This window comes from Lissotriton vulgaris, chromosome 12, assembly GCF_964263255.1.
Source record: "Lissotriton vulgaris chromosome 12, aLisVul1.2, whole genome shotgun sequence".
Lineage (NCBI taxonomy): Eukaryota > Metazoa > Chordata > Amphibia > Caudata > Salamandridae > Lissotriton > Lissotriton vulgaris.
Genome location: NC_141700.1, coordinates 12,354,058 through 12,375,486, shown reverse-complemented (window position 1 = coordinate 12,375,486; position 21,429 = coordinate 12,354,058). Strand labels below are relative to the sequence as shown.

General features: G+C 49.9%; 1 protein-coding gene across 1 annotated transcript in view; it reads right to left on the bottom strand.

Moving 5' to 3' along the window:
• Positions 1-712: 712 nt before the first annotated feature.
• Positions 713-21,429, bottom strand: part of PLPPR3 (phospholipid phosphatase related 3) — a 43,527-nt gene continuing 22,810 nt past the window's right edge. The window contains exons 2-8 of the mRNA XM_086946726.1: positions 16,191-16,313; positions 8,747-8,932; positions 5,354-5,483; positions 4,044-4,239; positions 3,858-3,915; positions 3,603-3,776; positions 713-2,882 (exon numbers count right to left, since the gene is read on the bottom strand). Coding sequence (XP_086802852.1) covers positions 1,593-2,882; positions 3,603-3,776; positions 3,858-3,915; positions 4,044-4,239; positions 5,354-5,483; positions 8,747-8,932; positions 16,191-16,271 — 2,115 coding nt within the window. The 5' untranslated portion in view covers positions 16,272-16,313 and the 3' untranslated portion in view covers positions 713-1,592. The remainder of the gene's footprint in view (positions 2,883-3,602; positions 3,777-3,857; positions 3,916-4,043; positions 4,240-5,353; positions 5,484-8,746; positions 8,933-16,190; positions 16,314-21,429) is intronic.

Here is a 21,429-nt window from a genome sequence, read left to right as displayed (position 1 = left end):
CTCAGTTGGCATCTGTTGGGGGGAGGGGTGTTGAGGACTCGGGACACAGTTATTTCCGTTTACAGTCCAACAGAACTGCCTGCACCTTACTGGCCTATGGATATAGAGGCAAGCGTATGTGTTTAAAGTGAAGCGCCACAGCCAAGAGCGAGAGGCACTGCCGGTTACAGGACCTTTATACATGCGCCCTCTGAAGGTTGGTGCCCGGTGCCGGTGCCCGGTGCCAGCGCCCTGCTCTCCCCTGCCAAAGGCTGGCCCTGGTGTCATGGCTTCCTGGCATGGACGTCATAGCGTTTAGGTGTAGATAGATAGAGCAGTGTTTGAACAGGGGGGGGCACTCTCTTTGGGTCAGGGCAGCAAAGTGTTAGGACATCACCAGAACAATTTATCTGTGTGGGCAGAAGGGTTTTTGGCCTGGGCAAGAGAATATTTGGGTCTGAACAGCAGGGGGGTTGGACCTGGCAGCAGGGTGTTTTGTTCTGGGCAGCAGGGTGTTTTGTTCTGGGCAGCAGGGTGCCTGGTCCTGGGCAGCAGGGTGGGTGACCATGGACAGGTGTATCGTTGAGGTTCTAAGAGCCGAAGGGAGTCCATGTGACAGTGCAGTGCTAAAAGAGGGGGGGGGGGCTCTGAACCAGAGAAGTCACCTAACTTCAGAGGTCATTCATGAGCTATTGACTCACCGCTTTCTTTTGTTTTTTTCTAAGTCATTTTTTTTATTTTGCAGTCGTTCACTTTACAATAAGGAGACAGCCTTGTAGGCCATAGAGACACACTTGTAAACTTGAGTTTGTAGGACTCGCTCCAGAGGTGGTTTGGCCCAAGCCGGACCGGGTGCATTTCTGGCAGGCCGGGACCACTTAAAGACCGGTGGCACTGAGGCAGAGCCGGTAAGGTCTGACTCTCACCGCCGCTCCTTCCGGCCTTAAAGACGAACCTACCTCTGACGAATCTCTCAATGTCCCCCTTGACCAACCGGCCCTTCTCTCCATCCCATCCTTATGTGTTCTCATCAAAAGGGACCAAAGCAACCATTTCCTTTGACATCAGCTCTTGTTTTTGTGACTCTTCAAAAACCACACATGCCCAGCGCATGTGGGCGAGTGCGGCGGGACTGGCCCTTTGGGTGTCAAGTGGTGCTCACTGAGCCCCAAAGCATGTTCAGTTTGATGTCTACCATGCTGCCATGCCTGCTTCCACCAGAGTGTGCCCCTCTTCCTTCACCCCATAAGAAGCCTCACCCCTCAACGCCAGCTCCTTGCCCCTGTCTTCCCACCCCACAAGCTCTGGGGCTCCAAGAAAGAATCCGGCAGGTCTGTGTCTGTCCCTTTAAGGCCCCAGTAACATGGACCCCACAAGTCCTGGAGCTCGGCGGCGCCGGGGCACGTGGGTGGACGCTCCAGGAATGTTTAACACAAGTGTTCAGTGTCTTTGTTGCTACAAACATCCAAGGATCCACCGAGCCCCTGCAGGGTGGGCCCACGCGTGCAAACCGTGCAGTCCCGCCCTGGCCGGATGCCGGGGTCTTCCGGCTGAGGTCACAGCATCCCCCCACATCCTGAAGGTATTTACAGCGCATGCGCTCCTCGGCAGCTCTACTCCTTGAACCTCCGGTTGGCCTGCAGCTTCTTGTAGAAGTTCTCTTCTATCTCCGCGTGCAGTTCCTTGTCCAGGGCTGCCAAGACGGGGGGCTTCCTCCTCAGGGTGGACTCTCTGCTGGACGTGCTCATCATGTTCTCGGGGGGCGCCTCCCCTCGGTCTCCAGAAGCAAGGTTGACCGTTGCCCCTCCAAAGCGAGGTTCTTCCTGGTCCATGTCGCTGATGGAGGAGCCCGGCGAGACCCCAGCACTCTTACCGGCCCGGAAGCCGCGCATCTCGTTCATCTCATACACATCGGGTGAGTCCACGCTCTTCTGGGCAGTCTTCCACTCCCACGGCCCGTTGCCTGACGACAGATGCACCACGGGGTGGTGAGGGGCGTGGGCATCGATGGTGACGATGCTGGAGCTGTCCCTGTCGGAGGGCGAGCGGTACTGGGAGGAGGAGTCGGAGCTTGCCGTGGAGGACGAGGAGGTCTCTGAGTGCTTGGGGGTGACGGGCACCAGGCCCTGCTGCTTGGACATGGCGATCACTTGCATGAGACGCGGCGTGTTGGCCGGGCGCTGGCCTGAGCCTTTCTCCGCCATCATCATCCACTTGGCCCTCACGGCAGAGCTGCTCTTGGGGGAAATATTGGCAGGCCCCTGGTTTTCCTCCGGAATGTGGACAAGTTGGCTGGCCCCAGGCCTGGGCTGGATCAAAACACGGGGCCCCATGGCACTGCGTTCAGCATTCCGCGCTTGCACAGTTGGGTACAGAGATGGTGGAATGGGCTCTTCTTCATCCAGGCTGAGTCCGGCTGACTCTGATGCCGCCCGGCGGTGTGTCTGGGCTAGGGCCACCTCCTCACCCAGTGTCAGGCTGCGGCCTTCCAGTGACTTCTGTTTCCACTCGGTGATGAGCTGCTTGGAGCGCGAGGCGTCTACGGGCACGTGGATGGTCATGTGGCGCCGAGCGGGGTCGTCCATGGAGGGGGTGCTCACCCTGGGCAGGGTGTTGCTGAAGGTCACCATGTTCTCCTTGGCCATGGGGCTGCGTGGCACCAGGAGGTCTACGTCGACACTTGCCCGCTTCAGGCTTCCCATGGAGTTCTTCTCGCGCTGCACCTGGCGGTTCATGCCCTCCATTTGCTGCTGATGGGTCAGCTCGTCGGTGCTCATCGACTTGTTCCGGTGGTAAACGGAGTCGTGGCCACGCTGCGTGAGGGCTCGCAGCGCATCCTTGTGAGGAGGGTTCACCTGCTCCTTTTCTGTTGGTGCCTGGAAGTTTCCCACCGCGTGGTAAGCCTAGGGGGTGCAAAAACATATTTAATAGACCAGTGGGTCAGGCAAGCTTGAACAGACTCTACATCTACTGGCATTGTGTATGAGACATAGTGTGCCAGAATGTGTGGACTGGCACTTCAGGGAGTAACTGCATCTTTAACCGCCATCCCCATGCCCACCCGAGAGCTGGTAGGGTCTCTTTGGGGGTAAATAAAGGGTAAATACAGAAGGTTTTTGACCCCTTGTTCTTTAGCAAACTCAAGCTGTCGTAGGTTACTTCAGAGAAGTTAATGAAGCTATGTTTTCTGTCTTATCGTTTTGTGTGCGGAGACTTCACAGTCATAAAGATAGTACTAGTGAAACACCTTTGTGAATAGCAAACAATTGTAAACTTACACAAAATGTGGTAGTTTAGCTTTGTGAATCAGGTCTATACTCTACGATGTTTTGTGACCTACGACCTTCTTGCAGCCAAATAGAGAATGTCTCTGTGAAGGGAGTTCCATTAAGTGGTACATAATGCCAGCCTGACCCTCTTACACCATCCATACTACCACCTCATTACACAAGACCACTTTCATGGAGGTATATAAGCTGGAATGAGCACCAACTAATATCAGCCTGGACCTCGTGTACCACCCCATGTGTCCCCTACGGAACCCAAAACCTCTTCCATGGAGTTACAAGGTTTGGACTGCCTCCCATGAGGGACTGAGGTTGGGCGTGGTTCTGCCAACTCACCAGGTAAGCAGCGATTCCTGAGCCAATCAGAAAGCCCACATAGACATCAATGGGGTGGCTTCGATACTGCGTGATCTGCGTCAGGCCACAGATGCCGGCAGCAATGGCGAAGGCGAAGACGAGGACGGGCTTGACCAGCTTGGTGGTGTCGCTGATGATGGAGTTAAAATACATCTAGGAGAGGAAGATGAGAGTCAAGAAGAGCTTTCCAAAGTCCCACGTGGTGGAATAAAAAAACTTGGACAAAGAACTCACCGACACATAGACTGCTGCAAACGCAGACAACGTTGCATGCTGGGAGGGAAATGTCTTCCTAAAAGAGTGGAAAGGGGGGACAGTCTGAGACTGGTGCAGAAGTGCTGTACTGACCGCTAGCTGGTAGGTGACACACTCGTGGCATGCTCGGTGGCATGCACCAAACGTCAAGCAGATGGTACCTACCTGGCCGAGATGATAGCGTGCCGGTCAGGGCCGGAGCAGATGTCCTGGGTGATATACGGATTGGCATCGCATGGAATGCCCAGCATGGTGTAGTTGGGTTTGCAGACAGTCAGAAAGAAGGGGGCATGGTATCCTGTAGCCAACTGGATGACGTCCGTGACCAGTGCAGTGGAGCAGAGACCAAAGACATGGACTCCTAGGTGGGGAAAGAAAGGTACAGTTAGAGATTCATACACCAGCAGGTGGGTGCTTTGCCCAAGGATTGTTTCTTTAGTTTCCATGATCTTGAACCTCTGTGGCTTTACAACTATCACCTCACCCACAATGTTGTGTGCCTCTTCGCATCTCGAAGTAGTTCCAACAGAGAGTCATCTGCTGATGCACCACTGTGGAGTCTGACATGTTAGTGTTGTGTCCAGCGCCAGGTCACCCTGTGGGTATCGGCACTCTGTATAAAACGCTGCTCAAATTCACAAACACAAAAACAAAGCTCACAAGGAAAGTGTATCCTTCCCTTCTCTGCATCTCTTCTTAGATAATGTCTAAGATCAGAGGGGAAAATAATGAAAGGAAGCAAAGAGGTGGTAGATATCTACCACCTCCTGGTATTTTGAAAGGGAAGAGCCTTTCTAGACTGGCACTGCCCCTTAGACGGTGGGTTGGCCTTCCACCACATACCGAGTTTTAAATATGGTTCTTCCAAAATATTATCAGACTATTGCCTACCAGACAATTGTCAAATTAAGCGTATGTAGGCAATGAGAGAGTTTCTATACGGACCTCCACATGAGTGTACCTCGGCGATATGCTCGTCGCAGTACGAGAAAGTGGAGTTACGTCATCTCTACTTACCTTCACTATATTATGGTGGTTGATGTCACAATCTCCTGGCTAGATGAGCCCCTGACAGACATCAGATGCACCCCCTCTATAAACACCTCCAGGAAGACCCTCAAGACCTGGCTCTTTGGCTCCTGACCAACCACGGCGCCTTGAAACCCTCACGGGTGAGTAGCGCTCTTACAATTCCCTGATAGATTGTTGTGTCACTCTATACCGTGACATACAACCTTCTGGTTGCATGACGTTTGCTGTAAGTAACACAGTAGGGTGTCTTGAGTCAACATGGCACTTACTGTGAGGACCAGTGAACCTACCTCATCGCCTCATGCCCGTACCTCTCTGCCACTCCTCGTAACCCTCTGGGTCGGTTGGTGAGCTACCTCTGCAAATTCTTGAAATTTACGTTTACGGGTGTTTCTGCACCCCATTTCTGGATCTCATACCCCTTCTACAGGGTGTCCACCTACCCACGAATCGCACGGTCCGTCGCAGGAAGGAGTTGAAGTTGCAGCCGCCGGCGTTGATGCTGCCCTCCGACCCACTGCGCCCCTTGATCTTCGACTGGATACAGTACACGATGCCCTCGCCCACCATGATCTGCGGAAAAACGTGCGAGAAGAGACATTGGCGTACAAAATGGAGTTGAGTGGACTTCCAGGTCATCCGACCCTTTAGGTAACCTCTGGGCAAGGTTTAATTTGTTTTAAAAAGTTCCAGGGCCATTCATGTCTTTTTAGGAGGTTTCAAGTGCCTCCAACTGCCCTTTTAACAAACAAAATAGAACTATCACTCATGGAAATAATGTGAATAAAAAATGAATAAAACTGATTGATGACGTTTTCATAGCATTTCCCTGATAAACCAATATTAATGTAATCAGTTGGACATATTCGATACAAAACATCGGCCATGGTGGTGTCTCTGTAGTACACCATAGTTCACAGTACTCACCGGTACCCTTGGTACTCACGAACATCCTAGACTGTCACTGAAACTGTGGATGCTCTTATATGGCCCAGGATTCTATCACACCCTGGTTATCACCGACGCCATTGCCTCTCAATGCACCCAGGTAATAACCGACACCACTGGCACTCACAGACACCCCAGTAGTCACAGAGGCCATGGGAACTCACAGACACCCTGGTACTCACCGAGGCCACGGGCACTCACAGACAGCCCAGGGCTCACAGAGGCTTCGGACACTCACAGACACCCTGGTACTCACTGAGCCCGCAGGCACTCACAGACCCCCTGGTACTCACTGAGGCCATGGTCACTCACAGACACCCTGGTACTCACTGAGCCCGCGGGCCTTCACAGACACCCTGGTACTCACCAACACCACTGGCACTCACAGACATCCCAGTAGTCACAGAGGCCATGGGAACTCACAGACACCCTGGTACTCATCGAGGCCACGGGCACTCACAGACACCCTGGTACTCACTGAGCCCGCGGGCACTCACAGACACCCTGGTACTCACTGAGCCCGTGGGCACTCACAGACACCCTGGTACTCACTGAGCCCGTGGGCACTCACAGACACCCTGGTACTCATCGAGGGTCTGGGCACTCTCATACACCCTGTTACTCACTGAGGTCATTGTCACTCACAGACACCCTGGTACTCACCGAGGCCACGGGCACTCACAGACAGCCCAGGGCTCACAGAGGCTTCGGACACTCACAGACACCCAGTACTCACCGAAGCTGCGGGGACTCACAGACACTCCGGTAGTCACAGAGGCCACAGGAACTCACAGACACCCTGGTACTCACTGAGCCCGCAGGCACTCACAGACCCCCTGGTACTCACTGAGGCCATGGTCACTCACAGACACCCTGGTACTCACTGAGCCCGCGGGCACTCACAGACCCCCTGGTACTCACTGAGGCCATGGTCACTCACAGACACCCTGGTACTCACTGAGCCCGCGGGCCTTCACAGACACCCTGGTACTCACTGAGGCCATGGTCAATCACAGAAGCCCTGGTACTCACCAACACCACTGGCACTCACAGACACCCCGGGAGTCACAGAGGCCATGGGAACTCACAGACACCCTGGTACTCATCGAGGCCACGGGCACTCACAGACACCCTGGTACTCACTGAGCCTGCGGGCACTCACAGACACCCTGGTACTCACTGAGGCCATGGTCACTCACAGACACCCTGGTACTCACTGAGCCCGCGGGCACTCACAGACCCCCTGGTACTCACTGAGGCCATGGTCACTCACAGACACCCTGGTACTCACTGAGCCCGCGGGCCTTCACAGACACCCTGGTACTCACCGACACCACTGGCACTCACAGACATCCCAGTAGTCACAGAGGCCATGGGAACTCACAGACACCCTGGTACTCATCGAGGCCACGGGCACTCACAGACACCCTGGTACTCACTGAGCCCGAGGTCATTGTCACTCACAGACAGCCCAGGGCTCACAGAGGCTTCGGACACTCACAGACACCCTGGTACTCACTGAGCCCGCAGGCACTCACAGACCCCCTGGTACTCACTGAGGCCATGGTCACTCACAGACACCCTGGTACTCACTGAGCCCGCGGGCCTTCACAGACACCCTGGTACTCACCGACACCACTGGCACTCACAGACATCCCAGTAGTCACAGAGGCCATGGGAACTCACAGACACCCTGGTACTCATCGAGGCCACGGGCACTCACAGACACCCTGGTACTCACTGAGCCCGCGGGCACTCACAGACACCCTGGTACTCACTGAGCCCGTGGGCACTCACAGACACCCTGGTACTCACTGAGCCTGTGGGCACTCACAGACACCCTGGTACTCATCGAGGGTCTGGGCACTCTCATACACCCTGTTACTCACTGAGGTCATTGTCACTCACAGACACCCTGGTACTCACCGAGGCCACGGGCACTCACAGACAGCCCAGGGCTCACAGAGGCTTCGGACACTCACAGACACCCAGTACTCACCGAAGCTGCGGGGACTCACAGACACTCCGGTAGTCACAGAGGCCACAGGAACTCACAGACACCCTGGTACTCACTGAGCCCGCAGGCACTCACAGACCCCCTGGTACTCACTGAGGCCATGGTCACTCACAGACATCCTGGTACTCACTGAGCCCGCGGGCACTCACAGACCCCCTGGTACTCACTGAGGCCATGGTCACTCACAGACACCCTGGTACTCACTGAGCCCGCGGGCCTTCACAGACACCCTGGTACTCACTGAGGCTATGGTCACTCACAGAAACCCTGGTACTCACCAACACCACTGGCACTCACAGACACCCCGGTAGTCACAGAGGCCATGGGAACTCACAGACACCCTGGTACTCATCGAGGCCATGGGCACTCACAGACACCCTGGTACTCACTGAGCCTGCGGGCACTCACAGACACCCTGGTACTAATAGAGGGTCTGGGTACACTCAGACACCCTGTTACCCACCGAGGTCATTGTCACTCACAGACACCCAGGTACTCACCGAGGCCAAAGGCACTCACAGACAGCCCAGTGCTCACCGAGGCCGCGGACACTCACAGACACCCCGGTATTCACAGAGGCTGCGGGCACTCACAGACACCCCGGTAGTCACAGAGGCCACAGGAACTCACAGACACCCTGGTACTCACTGAGCCCACGGGCACTCACAAACCCCCTGGTACTCACTTGAGGCCATGTTTACTCACAGACACCCTGGTACTCACTGAGCCCGCGGGCACTCACAGACACCCAGGTACTCAGGAGGTCATTGTCACTCACAGACACCGTGGTACTCACCGAGGCCACGGGCACTCACAAACATCCCAGTGTTCATCTATTGGTGCGGGCACTCACATACACCCTGATACTCACCGAGGCCGCTGGACCCGCGAAGGCCAGGCTGAGCAGCATCAGCAGCGGGATCATCTCCTCGTTGGTCTCCACGAACGGCATGGAGAGGGCACGGTCATAGCACTGGAAGCCCACCTTGGCCGGCTTGAAGAGGTCCGTCAGCTCCAGGAAGTAGAGGGTCACAATGGAGGAGGCCACTATGGGCAGCTGCAAGAGACAAGCACGGTGTAGGGAGAGCTCTCGAACAGAAAGGGACAGAGCATCAGGAGACAGGAAGGAACAGAGATTCATGTGACAGGAAGGAAAAGAGAGTCGTGAGACAGGAAGGAACAGAGAGTCATGAGACAAGGAAGAAGAGAGAGTCATGAGACAGGGAGGAATAGAGAGTCATGAGACAGAAAGGAACAGAGAGTCGTGAGACAAGGAAGAACAGAGAATCATGAGACAGGAAGGAACAGAGACTCATGTGACAGGAAGGAACAGAGAGAGTAATGTGACAAGGAAGAACAGAGAATCATGGGACACGAAGGGACAGGGAGTCATGAGGCAGGAAGGGACAGAGGGTCATGAGGCAGAAAGGAACAGAGAATAATGGACCTTAAGGAACAGAGAGTTGTGAGACAAGGAAGAACAGAGAGTCATGAGACAGGGAGGAACAGAGAGTCATGGGATAGGAAGGAACAGAGATTCATGTGACAGGAAGGAACAGAGAGTCATGAGACAAGGAAGAAGAGAGAGTCATGAGACAGGGAGGAATAGAGAGTCATGAGACAGAAAGGAACAGAGAGTCGTGAGACAGGAAGGAACAGAGAGTCATGAGACAAGGAAAAACAGAGAATCATGAGACAGGGAGGAACAGAGACTCATGTGACATGAAGGAACAGAGAGAGTAATGTGACAAGGAAGAACAGAGAGTCATGAGACATGAAGGAACAGGGAGTCATGAGGCAGGAAGGGACAGAGGGTCATGAGGCAGGAAGGAACAGAAAATAATGGACCAGGAAGGAACAGAGAGTTGTGAGACAAGGAAGAACAGAGAGTCATGAGACATGAAGGAACAGAGAGTCATGGGACAGGAAGGAACAGAGAGTCATGGGACATGAAGGAACAGAGACATGAGATAGGAAGGAACAGAGAGTCATGGGACAGGAAGGAACAGAGAGTCATGAGACAGGAAGGAACAGAGAGTCATGGGACAGGAAGGAACAGAGGGTCATAAGGCAGAAAGGAACGGAGAGTCATGAGACAGGACGAAACAGAGAGTCATAAGACAGGAAGGAACAGAGAGTCATGGGACATGAAGGAAAAGAGAGTCATGAGACAGGAAGGAAAAGTGAGTCATGGGACAGGAAGGAACAGAGAATCATGAGACAGGAAGGAACAGAGAACCATGAGAACAGGAAGAACAGAGAGTCATGAGACAGGACGGAACAGAGAGTCATGAGACAGGAAGGAACAGAGAGTCATGGGACATGAAGGAACAGAGAGTCATGAGACAGGAAGGAACAGAGAGTTATGGGACATGAAGGAACAGAGAGTCATGAGACAGGAAGGAGCAGAGAACCATGAGACAAGGAAGAACAGAGAGTCATGAGACAGGAAGGAGCAGAGAATCATGAGGCAGGAAGGAACAGATAGTCATGAGGCAGGAAGGAACAGAGAGTCATGAGACAGGACGGAACAGAGAACCATGAGACAAGGAAGAACAGAGAGTCATGAGACAGGAAGGAACAGAGAGTCATGGGCCAGGAAGGAACAGAGAGTCATGAGACAGGAAGGAACAGAGAATCACGAGACAAGGAAGAACAGAGAGTCATGAGACAGGAAGGAACAGAGAGTCATGGGACATGAAGGAACAGAGAGTCATGAGACAGGAAGGAACAGAGAGTCATAAGGCAGAAAGGAACAGAGAGTCATGAGACAGGACGGAACAGAGAGTCATGAGACAGGAAGGAACAGAGAGTCATGGAACATGAAGGAGCAGGGAGTCATGAGACAGGAAGGAACAGAGTCATGGGACATGAAGGAACAGGAGTCATGAGACAGGAAGGAACAGAGAGTCATGAGACAGGAAGGAACAGAGAATCATGAGACAGGAAGGAACAGAGAACCATGAGACAAGGAAGAACAGAGAGTCATGAGACAGGAAGGAACAGAGGGTCATAAGGCAGAAAGGAACAGAGAGTCATGAGACAGGACGGAACAGAGAGTCATGAGACAGGAAGGAACAGAGAACCATGAGACAAGGAAGAACAGAGAGTCATGAGACAGGAAGGAATAGAGAGTCATGGGACATGAAGGAACAGAGAGTCATGAGACAGGAAGGAACAGAGAGTCATAAGGCAGAAAGGAACAGAGAGTCATGGGACAGGAAGGAACAGAGAGTCATGGGACATGAAGGAACAGAGAGTCATGAGACAGGAAGGAACAGAAAGTCATGAGACAGGAAGGAACAGAGAACCATGAGACAAGGAAGAACAGAGAGTCATGAGACAGGAAGGAACAGAGAATCATGAGGCAGGAAGGAACAGAGAGTCATGAGGCAGGAAGGAACAGAGAGTCATGAGGCAGGAAGGAACAGAGAACCATGAGACAAGGAAGAACAGAGAGTCATGAGACAAGGAAGAACAGAGAGTCATGAGACAGGAAGGAACAGAGAGTCATGGGCCAGGAAGGAACAGAGAGTCATGAGACAGGAAGGAACATAGAATCACGAGACAAGGAAGAACAGAGAGTCATGAGACAGGAAGGAACAGAAAGTCATGGGACAGAAAGGGACAGAGGGTCATGAGGCAGGAAGGAACAGAGCATCATGAGACAGGACGGAACAGAGAGTCATGAGGCAGGAAGGAACAGAGAATCATGGGACAGGAAGGGACAGAGGGTCATGAGACAGGAAGGAACAGAGAGTCATGAGGCAGGACGGAACAGAGAGTCGTGAGGCAGAAAGGAACAGAGAATCATGAGGCAGGAAGGAACAGAGAGTTGTGAGGCAGGGGCACATGGGGAGAGTCCTGGACCCAGGGGGCAGGAAGGGAGGAGAGTGACGAGGAAGAAAGTCAAAGCAGGGACGGTGTGGAGGGCAGGACGTTGAGCAGGAGGGGAGGGTCATGGATTTGAAAGGGATGGAGGGCACAGAGACAAAGACCAGGAAGTGAAATGATCATTGAGTCATCGACCATGGATGGAAGAGCAGCAGGCCCTAGGCCAGCCTGGGCCTGCAGTAGCCAGGGGAGCCGTGGGCTGATGCAAACAGACATGGACCAGGAAGTGGGGAAAGACAAATATTAGGAAGGGGCGGGTTGTGGATGTGGAAGGAGGGGAGCATGGACCATGAGAGGAAGAACGGCGCAGTCGACCAGGAAGAGCGCAAATTGGCAAACTTTCGCTTGCGTACATCTAACTACCATGGCACACTCTTGTCAAAGATGTGTTCCCAGGAACCCTAAAGTGCAGACAATGTACCCCTCAGAGCGTTGTCCTATAAAACTCCTGCCCAACACAACTCTATCCTATGAAATATCAGAAACTCAGAATAATGTATGGAATATTTGCACCTCAGAACTCCAGCATATACAATCCCTGCACTTAGAATAGAAGAGCCCCCTCTGGGCTCTCATATTATTGGATAAAATACCTGCCCCACAGACCTTGATTAGATAAAATATCTGTCCTTCCACTCTGTAGTAGATAAAACACCCGCTACTCTGATCTCTGAAAAAACACCTGCTACTCTGATCTCACACATAACACATCTGTCCCCTCAGATCTTTCACATACAACATCTGTCCCCTCAGATCATCATGTAGAATATCTGACCTCAGCTCTCTATTAGATAAAACATCTGCCCTTCTGATCTTTATTAGTTAAAACAACTGCTACTCTCATCTCTCACATAAAACATCTGTCCCCTCAGATCCCTCATATAAAATGTCTGACCCTCATATCTGTTTTAGATCAAAAATCTGACCTCAGCTCTTTAGTAGATAAAACATCTGACCGTCTGCTCTCTAGTAGATAAAACATCTGTCCCTCAGATCTCTGATAGATGAAACATTTGCCCTTCTGATCTTTATTATATAAAACATCTGACCGTCTGCTCTCTAGTAGATAAAACATCTGTCCCTCAGATCTCTGATAGATGAAACATTTGCCCTTCTGATCTTTATTATATAAAACATCTGACCATCTGCTCTCGAGTAGATAAAACATCTGCCCCTCAGCTCTCTAGTAGGTAAAACATCTGTCCCTCAGATCTCTGATAGATAAAACATTTGCCCTTCTGATCTTTATTATATAAAACATCTGCCCTCTGCTCTCTAGTAGATAAAACATCTGCTGCTCTGATCTTTATTAGATAAAACATCTGCACCTCAGCTCTCTAGTAGATAAAACATCTTCCCCTCTGCTCTCTAGTAGATAAAACATCTGCCCATCTGATCTTTAATTGATAAAACATCTGCCCCTTTGCTCTCTAGTAGATAAAACATCTGCCCCTCTGCTCTCTTGTAGATAAAACATCTGCTGCTCTGATCTTTTTTAGATAAAACATCTGCCCCTCAGCTCTCTAGTAGATACGACTTCTGCCCATCTGATCTTTAATAGATAAAACATCTGCCCCTTTGCTCTCTAGTAGATAAAACATCTGCCCCTCTGCTCTCTAGTAGATAAAACATCTGCTCTTCTGAAATCTAGTAGATAAAACATCTGCCCCTCAGATCTCTAGTAGATAAAACATCTGCCCCTCAGATCTCAGTAGATAAAACATCTAGCCCTCTGCTCTCTCATAGATAAAACATCTGTCCCTCTGATTGCTAGTAGATAAAACATCTGCCCCTCAGTTCTCTAGGAGACAAAACATCTGCCCCTCAGAACTCTAGTACATAAAGCATCTGCCCTTCTGATGTTTATTAGATCGAACATTTGCCCCTCAGCTTTCTATTAGATAAAACATCTGCCCTAATGATCGCTAGTAGATAAAACATCTACCCCTCAGATCTCTAGTAGATAAAACATCTGCCCCTCTGATCTCTAGTAGATAAAACATCTGGCCATCTGCTCTCTAGTAGATAAAACATCTTCCCCTCTGATCTCTAGTAGATAAAACATCCGACCCTCTGCTCTCTAGTAGATAAAACATCTTCCCCTCTGCTCTCTAGTAGATAAAACATCCGACCCTCTGCTCTCTAGTAGATAAAACATCCAAACCTCTGCTCTCTAGTAGATAAAACATCTTCCCCTCTGCTCCCTAGTAGATAAAACATCTGCCCATCTGATCTCTAGTAGATAAAACATCTGGCCATCTGCTCTCTAGTAGATAAAACATCTGCCCCTCTGCTCTCTAGTTGATAAAACATCCGACCCTCTGCTCTCTAGTAGATAAAACATCTTCCCCTCTGCTCCCTAGTAGATAAAACATCCGACCCTCTGCTCTCTAGTAGATAAAACATCTTCCCCTCTGCTCTCTAGTAGATAAAACATCCGACCCTCTGCTCTCTAGTAGATAAAACATCCGACCCTCTGCTCTCTAGTAGATAAAACATCTGCCCCTCTGCTCTCTAGTAGATAAAACATCTTCCCCTCTGCTCCCTAGTAGATAAACCATCTGCCCATCTGATCTTTAATAGATAAAACATCTGCCCCTTTGCTCTCTAGTAGATAAAACATCTGCCCCTCTGCTCTCTAGTAGATAAAACATCTGCTGCTCTGATCTTTATTAGATAAAACATCTGACCCTCTGCCATCTGCTCCTTTGATCTTTCTTAGATAAAACATCTGCTACTCTACTGCACTACCATATTTCTCACCCTATCCCTCTATCCTCTAACTCCACTCTCTGATTCATCCCAAACCCCATTCTACTATGATCTCCAAAATAACCCTTTCTAGACTCTTCCCTCCTCTACCCCTCCTTGCACCCTCTCAAACCTGGTTTACCACTCAGATTTCCTAAACAAGCCTTTCTACAAACTTCCCTCTTAGACTCATCTGATACCTTATTTCTCTCCCTTACGCACTTATAGAGACTCTTCCCCTCTCTACCGCTCCTTTACTCACCCCAAACCTCCTCCTGCTGCTAAGATCTCCAAATAAATACTTTTGAGACACTTCCCTCTTCTATTTCTCCACTATCCTTTTCAATTCAACTTACAGACTCACATGTCCACCGCTCAAATTAATTTCATATTTCCCTATACTAATTCACCATTAATACTTTTTGGGTTCCGGAGTGGTCCTGGCGGACCAATTTGTCCACCGCTCAAATTAATTTCATATTTCCCTATACTAATTCACCATCAATACTTTTTGGGTTCCGGAGTGGTCCTGGCGGGGGAAGTCAACCCTAACTAGGCCAAGCCTCCCGTCGGCATTTCTGACTCAGAAGGTAGCGCCGTGAGGCTCTCCCGAATAGGAACCAGGCACGTCCAATATCTATTGCAGTCTAAGTGAGCCTAGGGCAGAAGAGGGTGGCGGTCGGGGTGGACACCACCTTACCACCTACTTTTAGAGGAGGACCCAAACAAGAATAAAGGCATCAGAACTATTTCATACAAAACCTGTTCCCATCTGAACTGTGCCATAAACAACATCTGCACCCCAAAGTTACCTTGTGAAACAGCTGGCAGCAGAACTTATTCATATGAAACATCTGCCCGCTCAAATTCTGTCCTCTGAAGCAGCTGTCCTGGACTCTTTCATGCATCCAAACTCAGAACTTTGTCATGGAAAATATATCCCTCGCCCCCCAGGCCTCTACCATCGAAGGCAATTGCCCCCAAAAACGATATTACCTGCAGCTTCTGTCCCCAGAATCCCATGAACCCCCCCCAAAATGCCATCAACCAAGACATCAGCTCCCCAGAATTCTTTAACCGGGGGTTTTATCATCCATAAACCCATGAACACTCCCTCCCCAACACTTCCATCGCCCAAGACATCTACCACGAATAATCCTGGTACATGAGGCTTTTGCCCCCAGAGCTCTAACATGTAAGACGTTTGCCCCAGAACTTGAACGCCAAATGCATTTGCCCCAGAACCTTGTGACCTGCCCCCCTCTGATCTCTGTCACCTAAGGGTTTCTCCCCAGAACCCTATCTTGTACCCTATTTGCCCCCAGAATGATAACACCTCAGACATCTGCCCCGACTACTGAATTATGCAAACATCTGCCCCAACAACTGAATTATGCAAACATCTGCCCCAGAACACTGTCATACCAAGTTCTGAACACCTTAACTAGCCTAATGCAAAACATCTGCATTGATCCACCTTCCCTCTATCTTAGGTGCTGAACACGTCACCTTTACAACTCTTCCTTTTAAATCCCAGTCACATTAAATATTCCTAGGACCCTCTAGAGGTCACCCACATGCCCTGCCCAGTAGACCCAGCCCTCGCCCTTTAAAGCTCTGCCCAGCTGCCAGGCTATCGCCTGGTAGATGACCCCAGGACGGTCTCTTACCTCCACGAAGTAGAAGCAGGGCAGAAGCGTCATGCTGTCCTTCGGCGCGCTCCCCTTGGCCTTCTCCTTGGGTGAGATCATGGCGCCCGAGCCGCGAGAACCGGGGGTCTCTGCTCACGGAATCTGCGGAAGATATCAACACAGTGCTTGAGTGACCCATCCAGGATCCATGAGCCACCACATCGAGTCATCACCGCAGCAGTCGGGGTCAAAATCGAAATAGGGGTCATTGCAAGAGAACTCTTGGGGTCAAAATCAACATGGGGTCATTGCAAGAGAACTCTTGGGGTCAAAGTCAACATAGGGGTCATTGCAAGAGAACTCTTGGGGTCAAAATCAACATAGGGGTCATTGCAGGAGAACTCTTGGGGGTCAAAGTCAACATAGGGGTCATTGCAAGAGAACTCTTGGGGTCAAAGCCAACATGGGGTCATTGCAAGAGAACTCCTGGGGGTCAAAATCAAGATAGGGGTCATTGCAAGAGAACTCTTGGGGTCAAAGTCAACGTAGGGGTCATTGCAAGAGAACTCTTGGGGTCAAAGTCAACATGGGGTCATTGCAAGAGAACCCTTGGGGGTCAAAGTCAACATAGGGGTCATTGCAGGAGAACTCTTGGGGTCAAAGTTAACATAGAGGTCATTGCAAGAGAACTCTTGGGGTCAAAATCAACATAGGGGTCATTGCAGGAGAACTCTTTGGGTCAAAGTCAACATAGAGGTCACTGTAGGAGAAGGCTTGGGGGGTCAAAATCAACATAGGGGTCATTGCAAGAGAACTCTTGGGGTCAAAGTCAACATAGGGGTCATTGCAAGAGAACTCTTGGAGTCAACATCAACATAGGGGTCATTGCAGGAGAACTCTTAGAGTCAACATCAACATAGGGGTCATTGCAAGAGAACTCTTGGGGTCAAAGTCAACATAGGGGTCATTGCAAGAGAACTCTTGGAGTCAACATCAACATAGGGGTCATTGCAGGAGAACTCTTGGAGTCAACATCAACATAGGGGTCATTGCAAGAGAACTCTTGGGGTCAAAGTTAACATGGAGTCATTGCAGGAGAACTCTTGGGGTCAAAGTCAACATAGGGGTCATTGCAAGAGAACTCTTGGAGTCAACATCAACATAGGGGTCATTGTAGGAGAACTCTTAGAGTCAACATCAACATAGGGGTCATTGCAAGAGAACTCTTGGGGTCAAAGTCAACATAGGGGTCATTGCAAGAGAACTCTTGGGGTCAAAGTCAACATAGGGGTCATTGCAAGAGAACTCTTGGAGTCAACATCAACATAGGGGTCATTGCAGGAGAACTCTTGGAGTCAACATCAACATAGGGGTCATTGCAAGAGAACTCTTCGGGTCAAAATCAACATAGGGGTCATTGCAAGAGAACTCTTGGGGTCAAAATCAACATAGGGGTCACTGCAAGAGAACCCTTGGGGGTCAAAGTCAACACAGAGGTCATTGCAAGAGAACTCTTGGGGTCAAAATCAACATGGGGTCATTGCAAGAGAACTCTTGGGGTCAAAGTCAACATAGGGGTCATTGCAAGAGAACCCTTGGGGGTCAAAGTCAACATAGGGGTCATTGCAAGAGAACTCTTGGGGGTCAAAGTCAACATAGGGTCATTGCAGGAGAACTCTTGGGGGTCAAAGTCAACATAGAGGTCATTGCAAGAGAACTCTTGGGGTCAAAGTCAACATAGGGGTCATTGCAAGAGAACTCTTGTGGGTCAAAGTCAACATAGGGTCATTGCAGGAGAACTCTTGGGGGTCAAAGTCAACATAGAGGTCATTGCAAGAGAACTCTTGGGGTCAAAGTCAACATAGAGGTCATTGCAAGAGAACTCTTGGGGTCAAAATCAACATAGGGGTCATTGCAGGAGAACTCTGGGTCAAAGTCAACATAGAGGTCACTGTAGGAGAAGGCTTGGGGGGTCAAAATCAACATAGGGGTCATTGCAAGAGAACTCTTGGGGTCAAAGTCAACATAGGGGTCATTGCAAGAGAACTTTTGGAGTCAACATCAACATAGGGGTCATTGCAGGAGAACTCTTAGAGTCAACATCAACATATGGGTCATTGCAAGAGAACTCTTGGGGTCAAAGTCAACATAGGGGTCATTGCAAGAGAACTCTTGGGGTCAAAGTCAACATAGGGGTCATTGCAAGAGAACTCTTGGGGTCAACATCACCATAGGGGTCATTGCAGGAGAACTCTTAGAGTCAACATCAATATAGGGGTCATTGCAAGAGAACTCTTGGGGTCAAAGTCAACATAGGGGTCATTGCAAGAGAACTCTTGGGGTCAACATCAACATAGGGGTCATTGCAGGAGAACTCTTAGAGTCAACATCAACATAGGGGTCATTGCAAGAGAACTCTTGGGGTCAAAGTCAACATAGGGGTCATTGCAAGAGAACTCTTGGGGTCAAAGTCAACATAGGGGTCATTGCAAGAGAACTCTTGGAGTCAACATCAACATAGGGGTCATTGCAGGAGAACTATTGGAGTCAACATCAACATAGGGGTCATTGCAAGAGAACTCTTGGGGTCAAAATCAACATAGGGGTCATTGCAAGAGAACTCTTGGGGTCAAAATCAACATAGGGGTCATTGCAAGAGAACCCTTGGGGGTCAAAGTCAACATAGAGGTCATTGCAAGAGAACTCTTGGGGTCAAAATCAACATGGGGTCATTGCAAGAGAACTCTTGGGGTCAAAGTCAACATAGGGGTCATTGCAAGAGAACCCTTGGGGGTCAAAGTCAACATAGAGGTCATTGCAAGAGAACTCTTGGGGTCAAAATCAACATAGGGGTCATTGCAAGAGAACTCTTGGGGGTCAAAGTCAACATAGGGTCATTGCAGGAGAACTCTTGGGGGTCAAAGTCAACATAGAGGTCATTGCAAGAGAACTCTTGGGGTCAAAGTCAACATAGGGGTCATTGCAAGAGAACTCTTGGGGTCAAAATCAACATAGGGGTCATTGCAAGAGAACTCTTGGGGGTCAAAGTCAACATAGGGTCATTGCAGGAGAACTCTTGGGGGTCAAAGTCAACATAGAGGTCATTGCAAGAGAACTCTTGGGGGTCAAAGTCAACATGGGGTCATTGCAGGAGAACTCTTGGGGTCAAAATCAACATAGGGGTCATTGCAAGAGAACTCTTGGGGTCAAAGTCAACATAGGGGTCATTGCAAGAGAACCCTTGGGGGTCAAAGTCAACATAGAGGTCATTGCAAGAGAACTCTTGGGGTCAAAATCAACATAGGGGTCATTGCAAGAGAACTCTTGGGGGTCAAAGTCAACATAGGGTCATTGCAGGAGAACTCTTGGGGGTCAAAGTCAACATAGAGGTCATTGCAAGAGAACTCTTGTGGTCAAAGTCAACATAGGGGTCATTGCAAGAGAACTCTTGGGGTCAAAATCAACATAGGGGTCATTGCAAGAGAACTCTTGGGGGTCAAAGTCAACATAGGGTCATTGCAGGAGAACTCTTGGGGGTCAAAGTCAACATAGAGGTCATTGCAAGAGAACTCTTGGGGGTCAAAGTCAACATGGGGTCATTGCAGGAGAACTCTTGGGGTCAAAATCAACATAGGGGTCATTGCAAGAGAACTCTTGGGGTCAAAGTCAACATAGGGGTCATTGCAAGAGAACTCTTGGGGTCAAAGTCAACATAGGGGTCATTGCAAGAGAACTCTTGGAGTCAAAGTCAACATAGGGGTCACTGTAGGAGAAGTCTTGGGGTCAAAATCAAAAACTGGACCTGGAATCGGTAGAATTTGAAACGTTTAAACATCTGTCGGAGCAAGAGGTAACTAAAACCGCATGGGCAACCCGGGAAATAGCGGACAAAATTCTTAAGGAGAAGCACCAACTAGAAGCCTGGGGGCTCCGACTAATGTTTCGACTAATGTTTCACTGCGCAGTCAGTTATCCAGAACCCCTACTTGGACTCCAACAAGAGCCTAATGACAGCAGGCCAAGCAATAAGAGAAGTTCCGGGCCCACCAGCTCTGTGCTAAAGGGACACGCAGTACCTTTGTAGAGGCCAAGGAGAGCCACATCCCTAACACCCTGAGTTCACAGGATAACAGAGGAAAAGATATTTCAAATGATTGGACCTGGATAGCAAAAGCCATAAACACCACACCCGAGAACCCATGACAGAGAGCAGATCAGGAAAAAAAGATTCCAAACCTAAAACTACGCTGCTGGAATATAATTGGCCTGGGAACCAAAACCTGGGCTAAGGCCCTACTGGCGTACCTCCAACAATTCAATCTAATACTCCTCCAAGAAACGTGGCTGGAAGAACCATTTCACCTACAAGGTTACAAAGCACATCATCTCGCAGCAACCAGAAGCTTGAAATGTGGCCATCTGAAAGAAGGCCTTACGACATACGCCTCGATCAAAACCATAACGACCATCAAGGAACTAACAGTAAAAACACCCCAACAAATGGAATAAAGAAAATATCGATGGTAATAGCAAGACTTAAAGACAATCAACAGTTAAAACTTGTCATTATCTATCGAAACCCTTGCAAAAAAAAAAAAAAACAGCGCAAAACTCCTGGTTGCCAAACTAACAAAACGAATTACCAAAGAGGCAACTTTAAACTACATCGTCTCATTGGTCTTTAACATGTTCCTTTCAGGGTGTGCCGACTTGGCCGAAGACAGCCAATCAGCATGGGGGGTCCCACTCCAAGACGAGTGCAGGTGGGGCAAGCAAACTAAGATCTCTAAAGGCCTGTTGAATGATCTAGAAAGTCTGTCCCTAGTAGCAATAAACGGTTGATTCGCAGGGGACCGCCTTCAGGCTGCAACCTTCCACAATGCCATCACAAATACTGCAATAGACTACGAGGCATATTATCAAGGGGGTTTATCTCCGCTTTTTTGGCTTTAAAAGCCAAGAAAGCGGAGATAAAATGATCTCCCTATTACCTAGCTGTCGCTAACACCAGTTACCGACAGCTAGTAGGAGATAGCGACCATCTTGGGCCCCACTTTGCATGTCAGAGAAATTTATCACTAATGACATGCAAAGTGGGCGTGCCAAGATGTTAGCGACTGGAAACAGTCGCTAATATCGCTATCTCCTATTACCAACTTTTGGAGATATTCGCGCTAAGCGCGAATATCCCCAAAAGCTAACGCCTGCCCTGAGCAGTTCTTAGCCATGTTATCCAATGGGAGGTGGATAACATGGCTAAGAGCATTAGCTCGATAAT